Genomic DNA, 26,025 nt, shown 5'->3' with positions numbered 1-26,025 from the left:
GATGCTTGGCTACTGACTCATATTTACGACGGTCACAGTGTCCAGGGGTCACGTAATCCCCTTTTGCGACCTTCTGACCAGCTGAGTCAATCGGGGGAAGCCGGATTCGCTTAACGACCGTGTTGCTAACTTTTCAGCTGCAGTGATTCACTTAGCAACTGGGGCAAGCAAGGTTGTAAAATGGGGCAAAATTCACTTGACAACGGATATTGTGGGCTCAATTGTGGTCGTAAGTCGAGACTCCCTGCACAGGCTTACTCCTTCGCAGCCGGAAAGACGTTGGGGCTGGGGTGTTAAAGTTTAAGCCATCAGCAAATCATAAATCCTATTTTACAGTTACGTCCGGGGTTAACCAAATTAATTTGGTGGAGAACCGCGTTGCTTTGAACACAGCCGACCGCTTCAGCCCCCCCACCCAATTTCAACAAGTCCAAGGCTCGCAAAGGGGGGGGAGAAAGACTCCGGAGGGGGGGCAGGTGTTGCTATTAGCATACAGCTGATGCGTCCCTGCTGCCGCCCCTCCCCCAGCCCTTTCAAGGGAAGAGAACCGGGCTGTCGGTGCCCACCCAGCTGACCCCCCCATCGGCTCTTTTAGTGCTTGGACGGGGGTCTTTGTCAGGTCGCTGCGGGTTGCGATACAGGCAAACAGGCTTTGCCCGGAAGGGACCCACTTCCCCGGCCTCAATAGCGAATTTGCTCCGGTTCTGGGATTCGCGCCCGCTGAGCCGCACAAGCCATTTGCACCCAATGCACGAGAGGCTGCGGGTTCAACACACCGGGGGGGGGGCTCTGCCGAAGCCGGGCTTCTGAAAGAAAGCAGACGGGGGTGTCTGTACCCCGCAGGAAGCGGTCGGCTTACCAGCCACGCTTTCCAGGCCGAAGCCGAGGAGGGGGGGTTGGCTTGAAGCAGAACCCCCACTTTGCAGGGGGGGCAACCATGGGGTGCCCTGAACTTGTGGCCCTCCAACTTTCCAAGGATTGTTGGCTCGAGTTGCAAACGAGCTCTTCTCCCCCCCAAGAAGCCCACTCTTCTGCCACTCCCCCCCCGGCGGTGGGACGGCGTCAAAGGAGGAAGAGGGAGCGGGGAGTTTCGGGCGCAGCGACTCTTCCCAAGCCAGGTCGACGGCTGCCGGGGGGGGGGGGGGGCAGAAGTTCGGCAAGTGCGGCTTCCCTCGCTTCTGCCGCCTTTTCCTCGGAAAGCTGCACCGGTTGGGTCGCTGCCTAAGAGGAGCGGCAGAGGCAGAAAGCAAGCGGAGAAGGGGGGCCATCGCCCCCCCCGGAGTAGAGAAGCAGAGGCGTTCTGGGGTGGCCAAAGGGGGACCCCGCGTCCTCCCCCCGCGAAGCGGCCCGAGGGGAGGGCGGGGCTTGGGCGCGGCCAGGGGAGGGGGGGGCGCGGGGGGCGCGGCCGCGGCGTCCGGCAGATAAAAGGCCGGCCGGGGTCGCCCTCCGCCACTCCCGCCCTCGGCTCTGCGCGACTCCCGTCCCGTGGCCGCCTCGCCGCCTTCGCCGCGCCTCCGAGGATCGCGCCCCCGCTTGCTCCCGATGGCCGCCCGCCTCGCCGCCGCCCCGCTCCTGCCGCTCCTGCCGCTCCTGCCGCTCCTGCTGCTCGGCGCCTCGCCGGTAAGTGCGCTGCGCGGCCCGCGATCCTCCGTCGGGCAAACTCCGTCTGGCGGTCGCCAGGCCGAGGAGCGCCTCCAGGAGCGGCGCAGCCCGATGGGATGGAGAGACCGCCGCCCCATCGTTCCCAGCCGGCTGCGCCCCGAGAAACCTCCGTCCCGCGGGCGCTTTCGCCGTCGGAGGAGCCGCGCTCCGGAGCCGGGGGAGCCAGCCGCCCGCAGGTTCGCGGGGCAGCGCTGCGAGCCCGGAGCTCTTCGGGGGGGGGGGGTTAACCAGGAGCGCCCCCGCCTCGCCCCCCCCCGACCCTCCCGGGAGTTTCCTGCGGCGGCGGGGCGGGGCGGGACGCTGAAGAAGCCGAGCGAGGGGGGGCATCTTTCGAGCTGCTGCTTATTGGGCCGGGGGGGGGGGCTCGGGTGCCAGAGGGGAGCCCTTTGCTTTCTGTCGGTTGGATCTCTCCAGGCGCCGTCGTTAGAGCGGATCCTGAGAAGGTGTGAAAGAGGAAGAAAGAAAAAGAAAGGGGGGGAGGAGAAAGAGAGGGAAGGAATGAGGGAACGAAGGAAGGAAAGGAGATGGAAAAGGAAGAAAGGAACGAGTGATCTACGGGGGGGGGGAAGACTTGGAGGGAGGGAAGCGGTGAGAGCGATTTAATGCGTCCTGCAGGGATATAAAGTACCAGGCCTGCAATCCCCGCAGGGTGGGTGTCCTGACCCAGCCTACCTTGCAGGGCCGGCACCCCCTTTTGCTATTCTCTCCAGCGCCCCCCCCCCCGGAGTCCTCCTGCTGCTCTGAGAAGCTGCCAGCCTCTGCTGGCCTTTACAGCGGTTCTCTTGTCTGACCCTGGACTAGCCTCCGCCCACCCCGCTTTTAATAAGCTAAACTTCAAGCTTTTTGTCAAAGCCTGGAGAAATTTTGACGGTTTCCAGCTTCCTTTCCTTCCATGGGCATCACCCGACTCAAAGTTAAAAAAGCGAGCGAGGCAGGGCAACAGGAAAGGGGCCTGTTTGAGGGGGGGTGAGGGTCCTCACCATGCTCCCCCAGCACAGAATTGTGGCCCTTATTTTTTTTTCCCCAGGCCTTGCAAACAGCCAGTCTCCTTCCCTTCCTCCTGCAAACTCTGTAACCTGTCAATCAAACAGAAAGACTGCTGGAGAAACCTACCAAAAAGGTTTAAGGGTGAGGCAGCCATTTGACCAGGATAGGATGAAGAGTCCCACCTGGGTCAGAGGGTTAGAACACCTCTCGGGTCCCTTGCAACCCGAGGATTCTATATTTTATGTTCTAAAAATCAGAAGAGTTGTAGAGTTGGATTAATCCCGGTTATTTTTATTTAGTTATTTGATTTCTGTTTCTATAGCTGCCCCAACTCAACCCAAAGACTGTTGCTGGAACCAAAGTTCATCCTTCTTTGCTTCTTGCTGAAATGTTTGATTTAAAACAGCTCATTTTGCTGCAGAATTTCTGGGGCCATTTGTTTATTGAGCTATTGACGTGCTTACTTAGTTTCCTAATTACTTACTTACTTTCTGCCCATCTGGTGTCCGGTTCAACTGGACTCTTTAAACCTGGATTGTAGGTTTGGGCTCTTTAATGTGGTGAGAGCTGGGAATGCTGGCTTGGTGGCTGCAAAGAAGGTCTGATGGTTTAGCGTCTGCCCCAGTGGTGAGATTCAAATAGGTGAACAGCCGGTTCTCTGTGTGGATGCTGCTTCCGGAAGTCCATTCTGGGCCTGGGCAACAAAAAAACTAGCCACCGGTTCTGCCAAAGTTGTGCGAGCCGGCTGAATCCCACTGCCCACAGGGGGCATGCCTTTGCCCTCCATTGGGTTGCCCCGTGGACGGAGGGAAGGATGACCGAGGCGCAGCTGAAATGCTTCCATTCCCTTTTCTCCCCAAACAGGCCGAGCCGGCGGGGGTCTTTGAGCTCCAGGTGCATTCCTTCACCACCAGCAACCCCCAGAAATTCTGCCGGGAGGCTCAGCCCTGCCAGCTCTTCTTCCGGGTCTGCCTCAAACACGCCCAGGCCGTGGTCTCCCCGGAGCCCCCGTGCACCTTTGGGGCAGCCCTGAGCAACATCGTCCCTGCGGACCGTCATGCCGTGGCTGCCAGCGGACTCATCCGTGTCCCCTTCCACTTCAAGTGGCCGGTGAGAGACCCCTTCCGCCGTCTCCCCCCCCAGATCCGAGCTTGTCTTCTTTTGTGACTCCTGCAACAAACGTGGAACCCCAGGGTGTTTCATTTTTTGAATGTATTTATTATGAAATTTATGTGCTGCTCGTCACGTATCCAAGGATTCTGGATCCTGGACTGTGTCCCCCCCCATCCTTCTTTCCTGCTCCCGTTTCCTTGCTTCCATGTGGTTCCTACCAGTTCTCATGCGCGAGAGATTGTCCTTCGTTTGGGGGTGTTTTCCTGGCTTGGAATGTGGGGGTCGTAGGTAAAAGTTGGAAGAAGGCAAGGCGAGATGGGAGGTTGGTCTTCCCACTGTTTGGAGAAGTCAGCATATTTCTTAATTTTCTTCTTCCAAAGCTTGGGGGTCATAGGCCCTAACCGTACCTCATAGCATAATTTTTGGGGGGGGGCGTCCAAATGCACATTTGGGATGGGCTAAAATCTCTCAATAACCTGCCAAATATTTCAACTTCCCTGTTCTGCCCCCACCCACCCACCCCCAAAAAGCCTTAGGCATGAAAGCCGGCTGGCTGGGTGACTTTGGGCCAATCACCAAGGAGGCTGGGAGTTCTAGTCTTGCCTTAGGCAAGAAAGCTGGGTGACTTTGAGCCTCTCACCCCGTCAACTGGCAGGGTTGTTGTTGTTGTTGTGGGAAAAGGAGGAGGAGGAGGAAGTTCTTTTGTAAAAAAAAAAAACAAAGGGCAGGATATAAATAAATAAACTCCTCTGCTTCCTTTTTGACCTCACCTTTCAGCCCCTGGAAAAGAAGGGGGCGGAGGAAATTGACAAGAGAATATTTGGGCATCAAAAGTCCCAAAGTTGGTTTTGTGAGAGAGAGAGAGTGTGTGTGTGTGTGTGTGTGTGTGTGTTTCTGTGCATTCTTGGAAGCTGCTGGCTCCTTTGTTTAGAGGTGTCTCTTTCTTCACTGTGGTGGTTTACACTTGTCTAACGCTGGATTTGTGCAAATCCTCAGTTTCCCAGCTAGGCATTAAAGCTCCCTCCTCCTCCCAGGCTCCTGGCAACTTTGGGCTACTTGGCTGTTGAGTTTTCTTTGCCGTGTGCAAAGAGCAACTTGCCATGTCGAGTGGCAAATCTTAATCTTAATGGCTTATTGAGAGAAACCACTAAGTCTTGACTGGGATATGTATTTTAGTGGTTTCCTCATCTTGAGAGTTACTCGGTCTGACTCGGTTTACCTTATCGGTGAAGGTGCTGCCCCCTAGTGGGGCATGCCGGAAAGTACCTGTCTCCACTCAGACTTGTGTACAGCACAACTTTGTCTGGTCACTTCCGGGTTGTCCAGCTTTGACAACTTTAAGATTTGTGGACTTCAATTTTTGAGGGGCTGTGCCAAAGAAGAAGGGGGTCAACCCATTCTCCAAAGGGCCAGAAGGCAGGACAAGAAGCAACCTGGAAGTAAGGAGGAACTTCCTGACAGGGAAACCAATTAACCAGTGGAACAGCTGGCCACCAGAGGTTGTGGGTGTTCTCTCACTGGAGGCTATAAGAACAGATTGGACAGCCATTTGTCTGAAACGGAGAGGGTTTCCTGCTTGAGACTAGATGACCTCCAAGGTCCCTTCTGACTTTGTTATTCTGTTAAAAGGCAGCATTTTAACTCGTTATTGCAGAACCTTTGTCAGCACGTCTGAATTGTGGCTACTTGTGGCTACTTCTCTAATTTGTTTTTCCCTTTTCCCCCCTTCTTTCCAGGGCACTTTTTCCCTTATTATTGAATCCTGGAGGGCTGAATCAGGAGAGCCATCCACAGGTAAGCCGCCCCCCGCCCCCTCCCCTCGGTGGGTCTTTCACACTCAAGTCTTTGTGATCAAAGCGCAAAAGCGTTGGCACGACTGCCGCTAAGGCGAGTTGCAAAAAAATTGTTGGAAGGGGAACTAAATTGTGGGTATAAAAACAGCTTTTCTGTTCCTAGCAAGTTTTGAAATGAACATTTCCAAAGCTGGCTGGGGAATTGTGGGTGCAGTGGTTGAGAAACATTAGTTTAGAGCGGGGATCTTCAAACGTGGCCCTTTTATGACTTGTGGACTTCAGCTCCCAGCATAGCTGGCTGAAGAATTCTGGGAGCTGAAGTCCACAAGTCTTAAAGTTGTCAAGGTTGCGGACCCCTGGTTTACAGGCTGTCAGCTTCCTTCTGGTGGGGTCTCTCTAGCTGCCTTTCCTATCTAAGGGTCTGCCCCCCTCCTGTCTTTCGTTGTCCAGAAGATGCCCAGAGGCTGATCAGCCGGTTGGCGACCCGACGTCGCCTGGCAGTGGGTGAGGAGTGGTCTCAAGATGTGCAGCTGGGGGATCAGAGCGAGCTGCGCTACTCCTACCACGTCACCTGCGACGAGCACTACTACGGGGAGAGCTGCTCCGATTACTGTCGGCCCCGGGACGACCCGTTCGGCCACTATGCCTGCGACGAGCTGGGCCGACGGATCTGCCTGGCGGGATGGCAGGGCGACTATTGCTCAGAACGTGAGTAGCTGGGCGGGGGCGCCTGCCAGGAAGGGGCAACCCACCCCTCCAGAGACAAAGCCCCCAGACCCAATAGAGTCCTTAGACCAGGGGTCTCCGAACTTGAGTCCAACTTTATGCCTTTTTTGCCACAAATCACTGCAGTTGTTAAGTGAAGCATATGGTCATTAAGTGAATCTAGCTTCCCGCCTTGACTTCGCTTGTTGGAAGTTGGCTGGGACCGTCACAAAAGGTGATCACTGACCCCAAGTTGCTTCAATGAATTGTAAATCTATGCCAGTTGCCAAGCGCCCCAGTTGGCATCATGTGACCGTGGCAATGCTACGACAGTCATAAATGTGAGGACTGGTTGTAAGTCGCTTTTATTCAGGGCTGGCTGGGGAATTCTGGAAGTTGAAGTCCACAGGTCTTAAAGTTGCCAAGGCTGGACACCCTTCTTCTAAGAGCTTTGGGCTGCATATAATCTGATTTTTGGACATCGCTGCCTGAAGACACGCCAGATTTTAGCCCAGAAAAGACCCCATGCAGACAGGGTCCCCCCAAAACAGGACCGTTCCCTTCTCCCCATGTTTGGCAGGAAACAAGAAAACCCAGGATTGCAGTCTCCAAATGTTGTTCTTTCTTCCGACTTTCATGGGGCATCCCATAGATCGTGAGCAGGAGATCGCCCAATGCTACCACCAGGCGACTCTCTTTGGAGAACGGGATATCCTGAGCTGGCCGGAGTTGAAAGCAGGCCAGGGGAGCCCAAACCATCCCTCCCTTCCCTCTTACGAGCAAAAATTGGTCACTTCTTTTGACCCCACCCCCACCCCTCCCTCCAGAATATCCATCTGCTACTCAGCCGAGCCTGGAGATTGCTCCATCAGTCCAAGCTGTAGCAAAGTTGCATGAGATTGCAACTGGGAGAGATGCAACACTCATTGCAACTGACTAGAATAAAGCAGAGGTCTCCAACCTTGCAATTTTAAGACTTGTGGGACGTCAGCTCCCAGAATTCCCTTGCCAAGGCTGGGTGAGGAAGTCTGGGACTTGACATCCACAAGTCTTAAAGTTGCCAAGGTTGGAGACCCCTGGAATAGAGAAAAACAGAGTTGGAAGGGACCTTGGAGGTCTTCTAGTCTAGCCCCCTCCTCAAGCAAGAGACCCCATACCATTCCAGACAAGTGACTGTCCAGTCTCTTCTTGAAAGCCTCCAGTGATGAAGCACCCACAACTTCTGGTGGCAAGCTGTTACACTGGTTAATTTTTCTCCCTGTCAGGAAGCTTCTCCTTAGTTCCAAGTCGGATCTCACTTTAGTAAGTTTCTACCTGTTGCTTTTTGTCTGGGTGCTTCAGGTGCTTTGGAAAATTGGCTCTCCAGAAGCTCTGCTCCCGATCCCTGAAACATCCAGAGAATGTGCTGGAAAGCCGAGAGGAGGGTGGAGGGGCAAAGGGGTACCCCGAAAGGCTTCATCTGTGGGAAGGGGAAGCCAGGAGTGCCAAAATGTGGGCAGAAACACCTGCTCAGTGAGGATGCCTCCCCCTCCTCCTCCAGCCCCCCATTGGAGAGGCTTAATTGAGGGACAAAGGCCCCCCCCCTCAGAGCCTTGGCCTATGGAGGGGCTGGTTAAGTTCCTCAGGAGGGGCAGCCTGCTGCATGGGGTGGGGTGGGGAGAATTAGGGAGGGTCAGGTGAGCTGTTTGCCACTCCTTTGTTCCTGGGAAGTCCCTTGGCTGAGGGAGGAGGCCGGTGGGTGGATGGATTACATGTGGGGCTGTGCCCCCCCTTCTCCCCAGGACCTCCACTTTTGCTCCCAAGAAATGGGAGGACAAAGGGGCGCATGGTCCAGCCCAGCCGGGACACCCGAGGGTCCCTCACTTTTTTGGGGGGGGCAGGCTGGCACGGTTGGAGGTGGGTAGCAGTGCCCAAGGTTGGCACAATGGCTGCCTTCCCAGCAGGAAAAGCAACACTGCCCCCCCTCTCTCTGTCTCTCTGCCCCCTCTCTAATGTCCCCCCCCCCGCTCGCTTCCTTCTTTCCTCCCTCCCTTGCAGCCATCTGCCTGGCCGAATGCAGCCCCAGCCACGGCTACTGCGAGATGCCCGGCGAGTGCAAGTGCCGCATCGGCTGGCAGGGCCCTTCCTGCAACGAATGCGTCCGCTACCCCGGCTGCCTGCACGGCACCTGCCTGCAGCCCTGGCAGTGCAACTGCCAGGAGGGCTGGGGGGGGCTCTTCTGCAACCAGGACCTGAACTACTGCACCAACCACCACCCGTGCCAGAACGGGGCCACCTGCGCCAACACGGGCCAAGGGAGCTACACCTGCTCCTGCCCACCGGGCTTTGTGGGCACCAGCTGCGAGGTGGAGGTCAACGAATGCGACAGCAGCCCCTGCAGGAATGGAGGCAGCTGCAGCGTCAGTATTGCCCTGACCCCCACCCCGCCCTCTGACCCTCCTTCCCACCCACCCACCCGCCCCCTGTGCATACCCTCAAAGCAGGGGGATGGGGGTCTGAGCTGGGCCCCCAATTGGACCCTGGCTATCCTGACCCTTGAGAGGGGTCTCCGGAGGACCGGGAGGCTCAGAGGCCTGCGTGCTGACCGCTGGACATCTGCTGACCAATGTTTCTCAACCTCGGGGGCCTGAAGAGGTGTGCACATCCCAGAATTCCCCAGCCAGCATGCTCTAAGATGGGAGGACTTCAACTCCCAGAATTCCCCAGCCAGGGGACTTCCACTGTAGCCACTTAGAGTTGCCTCTTGCAGGGATGGGTGATGAGTATATGTAATAAATAGATTTACAGAATTCATGCCTGCTGGCTGGGAATTCTGGGAGTTGAAGTCCCCGTCTCCTCAGGCTGCCGAAGTCGAGAAACGCTGGCTTAGAGGCAGGGCTGGGGAGCTGTAACACTCCCCCCCCCCAGCATTTTGAAGCGGGGGCAGGAAAGAAGGAGGTGGGGTTTCAGATCCCACCATTGCCCCTGCCCAAAGGACTGGAGAGGGGTTCTCTCCTCGGGGTCCAGAAGGAAGACGGCTTGGGGCTTGCAAGGGTTTGGGGGCTGCTTTGCCTCCCCGAATTCCTCACTTGGAAACCGAGCTGGAAGTTGGGGGTCAGAAGCACAAGCGTTTCCTGTTGCACCCAGATCCCGCCACGAGACCCCAGATTTCCCCAAGGGTCAGGGATAAGAAGGATGGGGAGGAGAGGGGGGGCACTTTGAGCGACGGCAAGGCTGCCTGACCCCCAGTCAAAGAGGTGGGGAAGGCTGGTGGGGCCTCACCTTCTGGAGAAGCCCCATATTTGTTTTATTTGGGGAACTTCTGCCCGATGGAAACTTCAGGTAGGTCCCTGGCTGCTTTCCAGAGCATCTCTGCACAGTATCCCAGCTTAACGGCCTGGCCGCCCCATGGCCCCCGGGCAGCCGAGCTCCACACCCTGACACGAGAATGACCCCAACATCTGGAAAAGAATTTGCACTCGCTGCTGTAGTGCTTGTGTCCGTGCAGCGCGGGCGCACCTTGCTTGGGAACCTCTGCCCCACCCCGTCCCTTCCCCGAATGACCCTGCCTCTTTTTTGCTGATTTGCATCGTGGGTGGGCTCCTCTGCCTGTTCTTAAGGCCAGAAGGGGGAATGAAGAGATGGGAGACCACTAAGTAATGCACCAGGGCTGTAGTTGATGTGGGGGAAAAACGAAATGTCCCAGAAGAAGGTCCGGTAGTGTTCTGTAGTGGACAAAATACAAACCTGGCTTAAGGGAGGGAGGTTTGGGGAGGGGGGCTTCTGTTCTGCTTACAGCCACCCTCAGATTTCTGAAGTGGAGTGTTCCCACTTGCACCCAAGCTTCCTTCCTTCCTTCCTTCCTTCCTTCCTTCCTTCCTTCCTTCCTTCCTTTCTCCTTCCTTCCTTCCTTCCTTTCCTTCCTTCCTTCCTTCCTTCCTTCCTTCCTTCCTTCTTCCTTCCTTCCTTCCTCCTTCCTTCCTTCCTTCCTTCCTTCCTTCCTTCCTTCCTTCCTTCTTTCCTTTCTTTCCTTTCTTTCCTTTCCTTTCCTTTCCTTTCCTTTCCTTTCCTTTCCTTTCCTTTCCTTTCTTCTTTTTCTTTTTCTTTCTTCCCTCCCCTTCCCTTCCTGACCCTTTTTGCTCCGGTGACTGAGGCAGGGAGTCCGCAGCTAATCAAGGATGGCTAGCAAAAAGTCCTGTGCTTTGTTTGTTTCACTTTTTATCCCACCTTTATTATTTATCAATAATTTGTGCCTACTCCTCCTCCCTCCTCCTATTCTGCCCTCAACAACAACCCTGTGAGGGGGGGCTTGGCTGAGAGAGAATGACTGGCCCCAAGGCACCAGCTGAGTGTTCCCCCCCTACTTCACAAAGCTTAATTCCAGCCCCTCCTCATCCTCACAGCCTTCCTCTTAACTGGCACCGCGTAGAAAAGTGGCGTTTAGCAGGTGGCATCAAGACCAGCCCGCCAAGCCAAAGGACCCCCTGATTTAGAAACGCTTGTCTTGATGCAGCTGACGATCGCATTCGCCTTTTCTGCCGCTGCGCCACAGTGCTGGCTGCCGCTCAGCTATCCCAGGTCCTTTTCGCACGTCCTGTTCTTCCCCCCCCCCAGTCTACACCGGTGTATTTGTTTGGGGTCCCCATCCTGGGTGAAGCGGGTCCCCTCCGTTCTGTGAGATTCGCCCCATTTGCTTAGCTTGCCTCTCGCCTTCAGGGCAGAGTCTGCAGCTCGAAGGCCGAGGAAGCCCCTCCTTCCGCAGAAAGCAGGCATAGAGGGGAGGGGGCTCCGTTGGAAGCCAAGGGCCCCTATTATGCGAGGGGCTTCTTGGGTGAAAGCGAAGAAAAGCTAAGAAAGGATACGGAGAGAAGCATCTTTTATGTGGGCCCCTGATCTGCCAAGGACTATGAAACACTGGCCTGTCTGGGGAATTCTGGGAATTGAAGTCCACCTATCTTAAAGTTGCCAAGGTTGAGAAGCTCTGGGGAATTCTGGGAGATGGACGCCCCCCCATCTTAAAACATGCTGGCTGGGCATCTCTGGGAGTTGAAGTCTACCCAGCCTAAAAGTCTATGAGGTCCAGAAACACTGGTGAACTGTGACAAACCTAGGTTTAACAGAATCAGAATCACAGAGTTGGGAGGGACCTCGAAGGTCCTCTAGTCCAACCCCCTGCCCAAGCACACCATTTCTGACAGATGGCAGCCCAGTCTCTTCTTGAAAGCTTCCAGTGATGAAACTCAGCCTAGTGATCTGCCTAACCTGTCCGTGACAAGCATTCAGCAGGGCTGAAGGTGGCTTAGGATCAACCCCCCTCCCCCCCCAAAGGGCAGATTTCCTTCATTTGCGGGGATCTTTTGACCCTGGAGCTCCACGCATGGCAGGGGATTGTGGTCCCCAGAAAAGCAGGTGCTGCAGAGACTGAATGAGCAGATCCAGCAGGCCCTTTGTAGCTGATGGGGAAAGACGGGGCTGGATGTGTTTGGAGAATTCCAAGCTTCTTGTGGGGGGGGGGGGGGAGAGACTTTGCATCTGACTCTGGATCCGTTCAGAATATTTCACCCTAAGGCCATCTGTGGGTTGGGGTTGGAAGGATGATTCTGGCTTTCCTTGCTACCTTCTGCTTTTTAGCAGAGTTAACAGAATAACGGAGTTGGAAGGGACCTTTAAGGTCTTCTAGTCCAACCCTCTGCTCAAGCAGGAGATCCTAAACCAAGGGTGTCCAACCTTGGAACTTCAAGACTTGCGGACTTCAACGCCCAGAATTCCCCAGCCAGCAAAGCTAAAGTTAGAGCCCACAAGTCTTAAAATTGCCAAGGTTGGAGGCCTTTGATCTAGTCCAGGGGTAGCCAACCTTGGCTCTTTTATGACTCGTGGACTTCAACTCCCAGAATTCCTGAGCCAGCGTGGAGCCAAGGTTGTCTAGCTCTGCTCTAGTCCAAGGCTGGCTGGGGAATTCTGGGAGTTGAAGTCGACAAGTCTTAAAGTTTCCAAGTTGGATATTTTTATCCTACACCATTTCAGACAAATGGTTGTCCAATCTCTCCTTAAAAACCTCCAGTGATGGAGCAGCCACAACCTCTGGAGGTCATTTTAGACCATCCACCCCTGAAAAGCATCCCACTTGGTCCATGCCAGCATTTCTCAACCTTTTCAAGTTTCAGATGGATGGGCTTCCCACTCCGGAAGGCTTTTATATCCAAGTCGCCTCCCACGGCTCTCAGCAAGAGTACTAACAGCCAGATGACTGCAAAGAATATAAATCCTTCCATTCCCCACCATTCAGTCAGAACTGAAGAAGCCTTTTGGATGAGAAGCGAAACATTTTCCAAGGGAAAAAAGAGACAAGGATGTCTAGTTGTCTTTTGGGTGGGTGGGGGACGCATATTTGGGACAATCGTGACCTGGTTGGTTGAGACTCTCCGGAGATGTTTATTTGGGACACTGAGACGGCCTGAAGCAGCCCAAGACTTGTGGGTGTGTTGGAGGTCTTCTAGTCCAGCCCCCTGCTCAGGCAGGAAACCCTACACCATTTCAGACAAATAGCTGTCCAGGTCATAGCACCTAAAGCCAAGTCAGCTTGCTGTCAACAGGTGGTCCTTGACTTACGACCGCCACTGAGCCCCAAATTTTGTAGCTAAGCCAGACGGTTAAGTGAGTTTTGCCCCATTTTACGATCTTTCTTGCCACACTTGTTAAATGAATCCCTGCAGTTGTTCAGTTAGTAACTCGGTTGTTAAGTGAATTGGGCTCCTTCCCCCCCCCCCCCCCGTTGACTGCTTGTTAGAAGGTCGAAAAAGGGGATTACCTCACCCTGGGACACCGCGACCGTCATAAATACGAGGCAATTGCCAAAGCGTCTGACCCTGGGGGATGCTGCAACGGTCATAAGTGTGAAGACAGCCATAAGCCACTTTTTTTGGTCCTGTTGTAACTTTGGTCCCTAAACAAACTGTTGTAAGTCGAGGACTACCTGTACAGTGGGGGCGGGGTCACAAAGCTATACAGTAAATCCATATTTTACCATGACATCGGATGCTGGAATGGAAGACCCCCTCCCCTTGCTCCCCTCCCCTGGTTGGAGAGGACCTCGGAGGTCTTCTAGTCCAGCCCCCTGCTCCAGCAGGAGGTTATACACCACCAGTGTCCAACTTTTAAGTAATGTGGGAGGGCCAAGCACATCTGGAAGGCCTCTGTGGGGAAAGGCAAGGGGAGGACGTGGAGTACAGATTGAGGGAACCCCCCCCCAGGTTTGCAGATAAAAGAAATGGGGAGGAGCAGGAGGAACGAGCCAGGAACATCTGGTGTGCCCTGAGCCAGATGTGGGGGGTTTCCCCCTCCTGATGCTGCACTGAGGCTGGGAGAAGGCAGATGGAGGGACGGTCTGAGCAGCTGGAGCGAAATTGGGAGGTTCCCCTTGAAATAGCAGCACCTCTCTCAGCCGAACCATTAATTGCCAGCATTTCGCCAACCAAACGAAAGGAAGGAAAGGCATATTGTACAGGGGTCCTCGCCTTACGTCCACAGTTGAGCCCAAAGTTTCTGCTGCTAAGCCAGACAGTTGTGAATTTTGCCCCGTTTTACAAACTTTCTTGCCACGGTTGTTAAGTGAATCGCTGAAGTTGTCAAGTTACTAACACGGTTGTTAAGTGAATCTGGCTTCTCCTCTCCCCCCCCCCCCCAATTGACTTTGCTTGTCAGAAGGTCGCAAAAGGGAATCACGTAATGCCGGGACACGGCGGCCGTCATAAATATGATGGTCAGTTGCCAAGTGTTTGAATTTTGATCACGTGACCATGGGGATACCGCAACGGTCGTTAAGTGTCAAAAACAGTCATAAGCCACTTTTTTCAGTGCTGTTGTAACTTTGGTCACTAAATGAACTGTCGTAAGTCGAGGACTGCGTATACAAATTTGCAAAAATGCTCGGTCCAGCCTGCCCCTGGCCGGTCGGAAAAGGCAGGGTCCAGCTGAAATCCCAGTAAAGACCCAGCTGTTGTCCCAAGAGGCGACTGGACTTTCTCGTTTTTTCTTTGACGACGTTTTGCTTCTCCCCTCATCCAACAAGCTTCTTCAGCTACGACTGAACGGTGGAGGATTTATATTCCTTGCAGTTGAAGCCCAAAGTTGCCAAGGTTGGAGATTTCTGCTCTAGTCCAAGGCTGGCTAGGGAATTCTGGGAGTCGAGGTCCACAGGTCTTAAAGTTGCCAAGGTTGGACATTCCTGCCCTACCTCATTGCAGACAAGTGACTGTCCAGCGGTCTCCTCTCCAAAACCTCCAGTGACGGAGCACCCACAGCTTCCGGAGGCGAGTCGTTCCACCGGCGAGTCGTTCTTGCTGTCAGTGGCAGCCAGGCCCCCTTTGCTGCCTTGCTCAGATGTTGCAAGAACCGGCTCTCCGTCTGGGGATGCGCATGGGATCCGGGAAAGCAGGCGACACTGAGCAGCTTTCTAAGTTCTGAATCCTGTGGGATTCAGGTCCTTTATTCCAAGTGGATTTCTCCCTAGAGTTCCTTCTGCCATGGATTGAAAGGCCTGCTTGGAAGGAAGGGGGGGAGGGAGGAGATAAAAAATGGGGAGCGGCTTCTCCCCCACCCAAACAGTCAACCTGCAAGAGATGCGCAAAGAAAGAGATGCATTTCAGATGGAAACACAAGCCGAGGGAACGGCCCCTCCCCGCCTCCTTCAGTCTGGGGGTTAGGGGGTGTTGAATTGGGAAGAGGGGGACCCCAACTTGGCTGACTGCTATGGACTTTGCCTCGCCCTTTCTGAGGAGCCTGTGGGACGTTCACTTTCCTTGGTTTCGGAGGTGTGAGTGAGCAAGGTTTGCAGAAGACCTCTTCCTTCTCTCAGGGAACAGGTGTGTGATGCGCTTGGCCGTCCCCTTTATGCCACCCTCGGAAGGGAGGAAATTTTGCAACTCCCCACCCAGGCCCTGAATTTGGGGGAGCAGAGGGAACCCTTAAACAGAGTAGAGGTTATACCACAGAATACTTGTAGCTCAGGGTTGAAATGAGGGGTCTTTGGTGCTCTCTGAACTGGGTGGTTTTCTTGCAGACGTTTCATCACCCAGCTAGGTAACACCATCAGTGCTAAAAGGGAGGGGGGGTTGGGAGGAAGAGGAGGTGTGTGGAGTCCTTGGTGATATTTGAGCTGGGTGGTTTTCTTGCAGACGTTTCATGACCCAGCTAGGTAACACCATCAGTGCTAAAAGGGAGGGGGGGTTGGGAGGAAGAGGAGGTGTGTGGAGTCCTTGGTGATATTTGAGCTGGGTGGTTTTCTTGCAGACGTTTCATGACCCAACTAGGTAAATTCTTTCAGAATCCTTTGACAGTCTATTTAAGTTTATTAAATCATTTTAGAATCCCTTGGAAATAGAATTAGGTCACAGTTTTATTTATTTAGCAATAGAATTGGGTCAGGAGTTGATGTGAAAGGAGGCTGGCAGGCTGCTACGTGCTGAGTCAGCAAAATGCAAGCTGGAATACCGGTCTGTTTTCTTGCAGACATTTCATGACCCGACTAGATAACACCATCAGCAGTAGAAGGGGGAAGGGGTGTGTGGAGTGATGGAGGAGCAGGACTGTGGGGTCCCAGGTGCTCTCTGAGCTTGGTTGCTTTCTTGCAGACATCTCATGACCCAACTAGGTAACATTATCAGTGCTGCAGTTATATGTTCGGCAGTGGTGGACTAGACTTTTGAGGTGGGGAAAATGGGTTGGATCCAGAGATTGCTTTGGCACATATTTTGCTCTCCGTGTGTCCTCTTCATCCTTTGCTGCCTGGGGGACAATCGCACTAAGAGTAATGGGAGTAAGAACATAGAACCATAGGGCTGGAAGGGACCGTGGAGGTCTTCTACCCAACCCCCTCCTCAAGCAGGAGACCCTATACCATCCTGAACAAATTGCTGTCCAATATCTCTTTGAAAACCTCCAGTGTTGGAGAACCCACAATTTCAAGAGGCCAGATGTTCCAATGATTAATTGTTCTCACGGTCAGGAAATTCAACCAGAGCTCTAGATTGGATCTCTCCTGCCTTCATGTGCCCCCAGAGGTGGGGTGTTGGTGGGGGCAGGAGAGAGAGCGCAGAGATTTCACCCTTCACTAGCTATTCTCCAGGATGATCCAGGACTGTAATAAAGAGTGACTTCATTTGGTTTCTCCAGGAGCCAGCCACCCCCTTTGTGCCCCCTCCCACCCTTCCAGCTTGGGCAGAAAGCCCTAACGGGCGGGTCTCCTCCTCCTCCTCCTCCTCTGCAGGACCTGGAGAACGACTATAAGTGCACCTGCCCGCAAGGCTTCTACGGCAAGAACTGTGAAATCAGTGCCATGACTTGTGCCGACGGGCCGTGCTTCAACGGAGGGACCTGCATGGAGAAACACTCGGGGGGCTACACGTGTCGCTGCCCACTGAACTACCACGGCTCCAACTGTGAGAAAAAGATAGATCGGTGCGGCAACAACCCCTGTTTGAATGGTAAGTGTGGCTTTGCCTTCTGTGATGGAGAAGGTCCTAGGTTGGCCTTGGCGTGTCCTAGTGATGGATCTCCCTAGGAACAAGGAGGAACGGTTTCTATTTCAGGGAGGGCTTCACACATGTGCCCTCTGTAGAAAGCTCACCTTTGTTTTCTTCTCGTTGCCTCAAATTATGGATGTCCACCTCAAGGGCATCTCCAGCAATCGTTCCTTCCAGAAGCCACCAGGTTCTCCACCATGATGTCCAACTGTCCTGTCCCTGCAGCAAAAGTACAGAGTCCTCCCACCTTCTCTGCTTCTCGTATCATCCTGATGATGTTCTCCAGTTGAGTCCGAGTTGTGACAATTCTATGGGCCAGGTTACTCCACATCTTCTGATCTTGCAGGGCTTCCCTGAGTTTTTCTATGCTCTGGTTGACGTCAGCTTTCACCGTGTCCAGCCACCATGTTCTTGGGTGGTCTGGTTTCCTTTTACCGCTAACTTTTCCCAACATAATTGCTTTCTCCAGTGAATTGTCCCACATGACACGGTCAAAATAAGCGAGACACAGTTTCATGATTTGGCCTTCCGGTGTGACGCTCTCCAGGACTTGCTTGTCAGTCCCCTTTGCTGCCCAAGGGATATGCAAGAGGCTCCTCCAGCAGGTCTAACTTTCACAACCATAGGTAGCTGCAGGCAACACAATAGACTAACCTACATTGAGTCCCATTAACTGTTGCATCAGTTGTAGACCTCCCTGTCTAACCCATTAACTGCAGCTTCTTCCAAGGCCAGAACCAGCAATGGTCTCCTTGAGCTCAGGACTCCACGTAGATAACGGAATGACAGAATCACAGAGGTGGAAGGGACCCTGGCGGTCTTCAACCTCCCGCTCAAGCAAGAAACCCTGTACCGCCAGTGTCCAACCTGGAAATTCTGGGAGTTGAAGTCCACAAGTCTTAAAAGTACCCAAGATTGGACACCCTTACTCTATACTGTTCCAGAAAAATGGCCGCCTAATCTCTTCTTGAAAACCTCCAGTGATGGTAAACTTCCGGAGGCAAATTGTTCTCACTTTCAGGAAATTTCTCCTTAGTTAGTTCCAGGTTGCTTCTGTCCTTCATTAGTTTCCATCCGTCGCTTCTTGCCCTGCCTTCAGGGGCTTTGGAGGATAGGTTGAAACTTCTTCCTTGTGGAGGGCTTTTAGGCACGATCCCCTTCCATCCTTTCCGCGTTGCGTCCTGAGTGGATGGTCCACGTGGTACTGCCTCTCCCCCCAGCGACCGAGGCCGAGGGGGTCGCACATCAGCCTCCGCCACCGGTGTGTTGGTGGACCTTAGCAACCTTCTCCCTTCTTCCAATCTCAGGTGCCCGCTGCCTGGACCTTGGCCGGAGTGTGCTCTGCAAGTGCCGCCCGGGCTTTGCTGGCTCCCGCTGTGAACTGAACATCGATGATTGTGCGTGCAACCCCTGTGCTAACGGGGGCACCTGCATCGACGGCCCCAACTCCTACTCGTGCTCTTGCACCCTGGGCTACGGGGGGAAGGACTGCAGCGTGCGCATGGACGCCTGCATCTCCAGCCCCTGCCAGAACAGCGGCACCTGCTACACTCACTTCTCTGGCCACGTCTGCGAGTGTCCAGCAGGCTTCATGGGCTCCAGCTGCGAGTTCCGTGTCCAGCTGCCCACGCCCGTCAGCAGCCAGTGGATGGCCGAGGGACCCTTCCCCACCGCCCTGGCCATCTCCTTTGCGCTGGGGCTGCTGACCTTGCTGCTGGCGGCCTGCGCCATCCTGGTGGTGCTTCGGCACATGAGGAACGGGCCTCACCTTCTGAAAAGCCGCGTGTGCAACGACCTGGCGGCCGTCAACAACTTCAGAGACCGGGACAACTGCCTCCTTTCACGCGGCTGTTTTAAAGTTTCCAACAAGGAGGCCCGGTTTCACGGGGACCGGTTCAACTGCAAGAGGAAGCTCCTGGATCAGAGTTATGAGTCCATTTGCAAGAAGCTGGACAAGTAAGTGGCACCCGATCTTGGTTCGGCCGTGTTTAGCTAGGAACGTGGGGGTCAGGATGAGGGCCATCCCATGTCGGCCAGGTTTCAAATGTGACCAGAAAATAATTTTCAGCCTCATACTCTGGAGGAGAATCCAGGTGCCGTGTTCGAATCAGGTAAACCTGATCTGAAAAAAAGAAAATCCATTCAGATTTAACTCTTCAAGCTCAGAATTCGTGTTTGGATGCTGAGCCGGAGTAGATACCTGTTACAAGCCATGATGGCATCAAAATGTATGGCATTGAAGGAATGAGGTGGGGAGGGGGAGTTGGTGAACTGGCTCCTTTGTTGCCTGCCAAACCATTGCAGGTATTTGCAGGGCCTTCTCCAACCTGGCGCCCTCCAGATCTACTGGTTCCTCTTCCCAGCATAGTCCTTGCTGGTAACATGGGTGAGATGTTCAATCTTCCTCCTCCTCCTCCTCCCTACACTTCAGAATCTTAACACCCACCACAGAAGTCACATCTTGGAATGTCAGAACCTGGAGGTGGAGTCAAGAGAGGCATCAGCCTAGAATCCCTGCATAGCTGCAAGAGAACTAAATCCGACCTCTCCTGATTGCCACTGACCTTGATCTAACTAACCAGGTGTTAACCACTAGTTGAGCAGATTCCTGGGCATGATCTCTTAGCAATGGTTCAGTTTTATTGGATCTTCATGCGGGGACCTGACCTTTCGTGCCTGACAAAGATATTTCAAAAGGGGGTGTCCCCTTTTCTAGCCAGGGGTGGTGAAACAGACCATTGGCCATCCTCTTTGCAGGACATCTCAAGGAAAGTTTGGCCTTGGGGCCCTGCAGGGCGTTCCTGCCTCTGGGTCAAAGCTTGAGAAAAACCATCCTGGATCAGGTCTAATTTGCAGCCGACTTGCTGAGTTGAGCAAAGCTTGTCTTTTTGGTCATCGTTCAGGGAAACTGCACGTAAAATGGAGTGGCGTTTCCGTCACATGGCTGGGACCACCTTCTTGACGCCCTTGCAGAGACCCTGCCCAGATTTAGCCTTTGTGACCCCAATTTGGGGGAAGAGCACTGAGTCCTCACCACCCGCCTACTGTTTTCTCTCCTGCAGCAAACCGTCGGAGGCCAGCTGGCCCGTGGCCGCGGAGTGCCCGAAGGACGGTGCTTACCACCCCATCTACATCATCCCCGGCCAGGTGGAGCCCTGCGTTTACGCCACAGAGGTAATGGGCTGATGCTGCCCCCTGGGGCTCTGGGCGCCTCTGAAGGGCCATCTCAGCCTTTCAAAGGAGGCTGGAATTATGCCAAGTGGAATCCGACCGTCCCTTCAAGTCTCTTCTCTTAAACGGCCAAGGAGGGGTTGCTTTGAGCTTCCTTCTGAATTTGGGAAAATCTCTTCTCCAAGTTTACTTTAGGGGCTCTTTCATGCCATTCCTGAGGTCAGTTCCTTCTCTCTTTCCTTTTCTCCTCCTCCACTCTTCCCCCTCCTTCTCCATCTATCTTCTCCTTCTTCTCTTATCTGTGTCCTCTTCCTTCCCCTCCTCCTCTTCCCTCTCCTCCCCTCCTCCTCCTCCTCCATCTTTTCCTTCTTCTTCCTTCTCCTTCATCTATCTTATGTTCTCCACCTTCCCCTCCTCCTCCTCCTCCTCCATCTCCATCATCTCCTCCATCTCTTTCTCCAAAGAGTACAGAAGGGGAAGACTTTACAAATACCTTGTGAGGGAGGAGAGCAGAACAAAAATCTCTGCATCCGCCGATCAACCAATCCGTTGTTAATCGGCCAGCCTGACAGGGCAAAGCCAGAATTACACCACAGTTGCATTGCTGTAAACTGGGAAGAGCTATCAAGACTAGCATATGATTTTTAGGCCTGGCTTTGTATATCGGAAAAGGCTGACCGGTCGTCTCATAACTTCTGGGACTTGAAAGCTTAAGCCATCCATTGCAAACCAGAGTTTTGCAGCGGTGGGACCTTGGCTCCTGGTCAGCTCGGCAGTCAAGCCCCCCCACCCCCCCAGTGGACTCTGTGGGTCATTTTGGTAGAAAGGAGATGCTGGCCATCGTGCTACAGGCAGCCTACATGGGGGGGGCTCCCTGGCAGCGTAAAAAAGGGGGTTTCCTTTGTTTAATACAACCCGGTCCTACTTACATGGCCGAGAGTTGGATTTGATCTCCAAAACAACATTAGAACCTGGGGCTGAGCTTCATCTCCTGTCTTCAGCAATTGAAGGCCGCCAGGAAAAATGTGACCTTTTTTTGAAGATTGAATCTGATGCATTGCATAATTCTCCGTGGCTTGCAGTTGCAGATGATTGTTGTGAAGCAGGCCAAGCAACAGGTAGCTGTGTTTTTACAAAAACAGGGGGAATCATTGCAGTAATTCGCAATAGAATGAACCCTTGTTTGCATAAATAACAAGCCTTGTCCCCAAAAGTCCTTTGTTTGCTGCCCATCTCGCCAAGGCGCCATCTTTCCTTTTCACCAAGGAACCTCTTGAACGGAGCAGGCAGTTGGCTCCGACGTGGTCCCTGAAGAGAAAACCTGAATTAGGCACCTTCCCTGGCAATTCAATCTCCTTGCACCCCCAAAACATTACAGCAGCAGAGGAAGTGTCCAATTGCAGCAGATCAGGGTAGAGGAAAAAGGGTGAATCTGAATGCAGAAACGGAAGGTCTGTTTAAAACAAAAACTTAACCAATATTTCAGGATCCAGCACAGGTCTGGGGAAATACCTCAGCGTGAACCTAAAGTTCTCCCTCGGTGGGTGCAGGGTGGCCTGGACTACGTCGCTTCTCTTTTGTTCCCGCAAGCAAAGCCATGGGACCCAGCAACCATCATTCCCTTCTGGTGGTAGAGAAAGGTTAGACGGTTTTCTGAAATTGGGTGTGTGTGTATGTCTTTCAGAGGCACCCAGAACATCTAGACCAGAGGTCCCCAACCAGGGACCGGTTCCGTGGAGAAAGGGTTTTCCACAGACCAAAGGGTGCGTGGTTTTGTGTGCTGCCTACATCCCGCGGATGGGGCTTCGCTTGTTTGTGCGGACTGGTTGCTGGCATGCCACGGCACGGTACCGGTCCACGGCCCGGGGGTTGGGGACCCCTGATCTAGACATTCAGAAGCTGAGGTCAGTTTTCAGATTTTTTTCCAGGAGAGCCATCTCTCCACTCCATGGTAAGTAGAACAGGAGGACTTGTCTGAAGACATCAGCTCAGGTTTAATTTTAACAGTAGATTTAATCCAACAGTAGAACAAAGTTACACCAACCCACCACAATATTAAGCTTGCTGGTTTACGTGGCTTTCTTGCCTGCCGGAACAAGTTCTAGAGTGACCTACTGCAGAACTCTCTCCACCCACCGATGAGAGGACATTTTCCACGGTAAGTCCCACGTTCCCATCTCAAGCTTGGCTGAAACATCTCTTGCACGACTCAAAGAAGTCCTTGCTAGGTCTCTCGGAGGCAGGCTGGACGTGGAAGGTCGTAGTTGGAGGAGGTCTCGAGGAGATGGCCCTCAAGAAGTGGAAGAGGGGGCTCCAGCTGACCTCAGGAGCACAGTAGGAAAGCGAGCACCCCCTCTTCGCAAGCCAGGATTTACCTGGCCATAAATTTGAGCGTGCCTGGCTGAGGAATTCTGGGAGTTGAAGTCCACAAGTCATAAAAGGGCCAAGTTTGAAGACCCCTGCCTTAGAGAGAGGACGTCCTGGAAAATCGAAAGAAAGAAGAAGGAAGACAAGAATCCTATTTTGGCTGCACCATCTGGTTTTGGTTATTTCTGGGCTGGCTTAGGTGAGCAGGAAGAGAGAAGGACTACAGTTCTGAGCAGACGTCCATTGCTGTTGTCGTTGTTTAAGAATAGGAATTAACTGGGAAATTAACAGCCAGCACTGCTGGGTTGGGTACAGCATTGGCTCTCTCCAATCGATAGCTGATCCATACTGGTAGTCCTCAGCTTACGACCACAACTGGGCCCATTTCCGTCACTTAGCGAGACGGTTGCTAAGTGAGTTTTGCCACATTTCATGACCTTTCTTGCCACAGTTGTTAAGTGAATCATGGCAGATGTTAAAGTTAGGTCAAGTGAAGCCGGCTTCCCCGTTGACTTTGCTTATCAGAGGGTCGCAAAAGGGGGTCATGTGACCCACCCACCCCCCGGGGACGCTGCGACCGTCACAAATATGAGTCAGTTGCCAAGCGGCTGGATTTTTATCACGTGATCGCAGGAATGCTGCAATGGTCATAAGTGTGAAAAACCAGCATAAGTCACTTTTTTAGTGCCATTGTAACTTTGAACAGTCACTAAACGAACAGTGGTAACTCCAGGGCTATGTGTAGTATTGGCGGTCTCTTCTCCCGGTCCTTGAGACCCGTATTAAGCAGAGAGATGAATCAAAGCGGTTGCTAGGCCTGATCTTGGCCTGCTTAAATTAGACATTGGCCAGCAATGAGTGGGGCTTTTTTTGGTTAAATTGATAGATTCAACCCACTCCTTTGATAAATTTTGCCCCGTCCCGTTTCTTCCATGATAATCTGGACGTTCCTAGTCTGAAGGCTTCAGTTCTAGCTCCCCTTTTCCTGCTCCATTCTGCACGGCTGGATTTTCCTTCTCCTTCAGAACAGGCAGGCAGGCACAGGAAGGCCCCCCACCATTGATTTGGAGAAGCAAGGGGTGACTTCTCTAGTCCCACCAGATGAGAAGAGATTTTTTTTAAGAAGAGACTGGACAGTCATTTGTCCAAAATGGTACAAGATCTCCTGCTTGAATAGGGGGTTGGACTAGAAGACCTCCAAGGTCCCTTCCAATTCTATCATTCTGTATTCTTCATCCCCATTGACAGTCAGAACAATGAACCACTGGAACAACCTGCCTCCAGAAGCGGTGAATGCGCCAACACTGGAGGTTTTCAGGAAGAGACTGGACAGCCATTTGTCCATAATGGTAGGGGGTTGGACTAGAGGACCTCTAAGGTCCCTTCCAGCTCTGTTCTTCTATGTTTTGCCATAGTGCGATGTTCTAATTTCTTCCTTGCTCTTTTCCAGGTCTAAAGAACATCCATCTGCCAAGACTTGGAATCTGTCCGCTATTTTATTTTAATTCTTTCCAGCTAAAGGAATGTTTACAGATTGCGCAGGACTCCTGGAGCAGTCAACGACGGGCTAATGATTATTTTTGAAGTCACTAGAGTATTATAAGAAAGACTCCTTTTTTAAAGGAAGATATTTAATATTTATTCTTGCTGCTATTTTTATAGTTATTATTATTATTGTTATTATTATTATTGGCATTGAGAAGAAGAGACAGAACTGTTGGATCTGACTGGAACGGAAATGACCAAGAGATTGGGAAGGAAAAAATGCAAAGGGAGAGCCGGATTTCAAAGAAATTTCTCTTTTTTTTCGGGCAAAAAAAGAGAAGCTGATCTGGGGAAAAAAGGGAAGATGGGAAAGAAATAAAACTGCACTAGGGTTGTCTGAATGGGGATGAAAGGCAGGTCCTTTCCCTACATAAATGCTGGACGTGAAGTCAGTTTTTGTGAAGCTTAATTCTTTTTTTTCTTTTCTTTTTTCTGGTGTCAGTTCGGTGGGATTTTTCCTGGTCCACTAGAAAAAGAAAAAGAAAAAAGGTTGCCTGGGACAGGAAGCTGTACAGGACAGCATTAGATTCCAGCTCTGCCTTTGATTCGAATCATCCAATCTTAAGCAGAAAAGTTTGGTCTGGTAGCCAAGAAACGGCAGCGCCAGCTCAGGAATATGCAGTGCTAGGAATGAAGGCAATTACAGGTAGTCCTCGCTTAGTGACCATTTGAAGTGACCATGGCACTAAAAAAGGGATTTAGGACCATTTTTCAGTTACGACCGCTGCAGCGTCCCCGTGGTCACGTGATCAAAATTCAGACGCTTGGCGACCGACTCGTATTTATGATGGTCGCAGCGTCCCAGAGTCACGTGATCCCCTTTTATGACCTTCTAGCAAGCGAAGTCAAGGGGGAGGCCAGTTTCCGTTAACCACCACGTGACCAATTTAAGTTCAGCGGTTCCCTTAACATCTGTGGCAAGAAAGGTTGTAAAATGGGGCAAAATTCACTTAACAAATGTCTCGCTTTGCAACAGAAATTTGGGGCTCGATTCTGGTCGTAAGTCGAGGACTACCTGAATGCACATAGAAGTCTAATAAAGTAAATAAATGTTTTTGCTGATGGTGCGTTGACCAAGCCATGCCCTCCTGAAAATGGCTTCTCCCTGGTTATGCCACCTTTTGCCACTCGAGGGCAGCACCAGGAAGCAACCGAGATTCTAGGGCTGTTTCCTCTGGAGAGACCCCACCCTCGTTTCTTGTCCGGCTTGATGATCTCTGTATTTCCCTGAAAGCCATCCTACACTGACCCGCTCTAGACCTGCAGAAGATTTTGGCTCAACCAAATGTTTGTTCTGCAGTCTAGCTTGAGACGGTCCTTCTCATCCATTAAAATATATATAATTTTTCAAGGGAAGACCGATCCACATTGGACTGGCAGTGGACAATTTGCAGAGGGAAGTGTTTGTTGTTGCAACGGGTAAACATGTTTTGGGAAGAGCTTGTGATTGGTTCTGGTACTGATCAAAAGTTCCTGAGCTCTGGATATGCTCAGAGGCACCCAGGTCCTTAATTCTTAGCAGGCTTGCATCCCTAGTTTGCACGTGTTTTCTGTTGCATGATCTCAGGGTCAGACTCAAAAATGTAATTGTGGAAAGAAATCAAAGAAAAGCAACTCAGATTCTGCTGATCTGGAACCTCCCACCCCTGCCTTAGAGTTCCCTGGGTGTGGAGGGAAGGATGGGAATTTGAACCCCAAATGGACGATGAAGAATTAGTACAAAGGGCTTCGGTTTTGCATTAAGTGCTTTTCTATAAAACTCCAACAACAGCAACCAATAGAATCTGTGGCCGTTTACATAAAAACTTGCACGCACTTTGTAAGTTGCTTGTCTGTTGTGCTAATTTTGTTTCAACATTTTGGGGCTGTTTTGTTTTTTGAGAAGGGATCTTGCCATTTTCTTTTCACCAGTTATGAAAAAATCGAGATTTTTTTTCTCCAAAAAGAGTGAGCATTTTTTGGAATGAAAACCGAAGTATGAAGAGACAGAATTCTACTTTTAAAGCGTTGCTTATGTAGCAACAAAGTCATCTTAATTTAATTTGAATCCCCATGGCAGCTGCCTTTCTGGTTTATTTCAAAAAAATTAAATACGTAGCCTCGGATGGTAAAAAATCACTAATTTTAAAAATCCCAAGGAGGGCAGCAGTTCTTTTTAAATTATCTCCCCCTCCCCTATATTT

At 52.3% G+C, this 26,025-nt stretch overlaps 1 protein-coding gene across 1 annotated transcript; it reads left to right on the top strand.

The window, feature by feature from the left end:
• The first annotated feature begins 1,511 nt into the window (after positions 1-1,511).
• Positions 1,512-25,037, top strand: DLL3 (delta like canonical Notch ligand 3). Its single transcript, XM_083369108.1, has 9 exons — positions 1,512-1,620; positions 3,514-3,759; positions 5,499-5,556; positions 6,006-6,263; positions 8,298-8,659; positions 16,504-16,720; positions 18,067-18,715; positions 19,822-19,933; positions 23,748-25,037. Exons 1-9 carry the CDS (start codon positions 1,543-1,545, stop codon positions 23,751-23,753), a joined length of 1,986 nt encoding a protein of 661 aa, XP_083225234.1. The 5' UTR covers positions 1,512-1,542; the 3' UTR covers positions 23,754-25,037.
• The last annotated feature ends 988 nt before the right edge of the window (positions 25,038-26,025 follow it).

Source organism: Vipera ursinii (genome assembly GCF_947247035.1).
Source record: "Vipera ursinii genome assembly, chromosome: 9".
Taxonomy (NCBI): domain Eukaryota; kingdom Metazoa; phylum Chordata; class Lepidosauria; order Squamata; family Viperidae; genus Vipera; species Vipera ursinii.
Note: the sequence above shows the minus strand (reverse complement) of the source record. Positions and strands in the feature narration are given on the sequence as shown.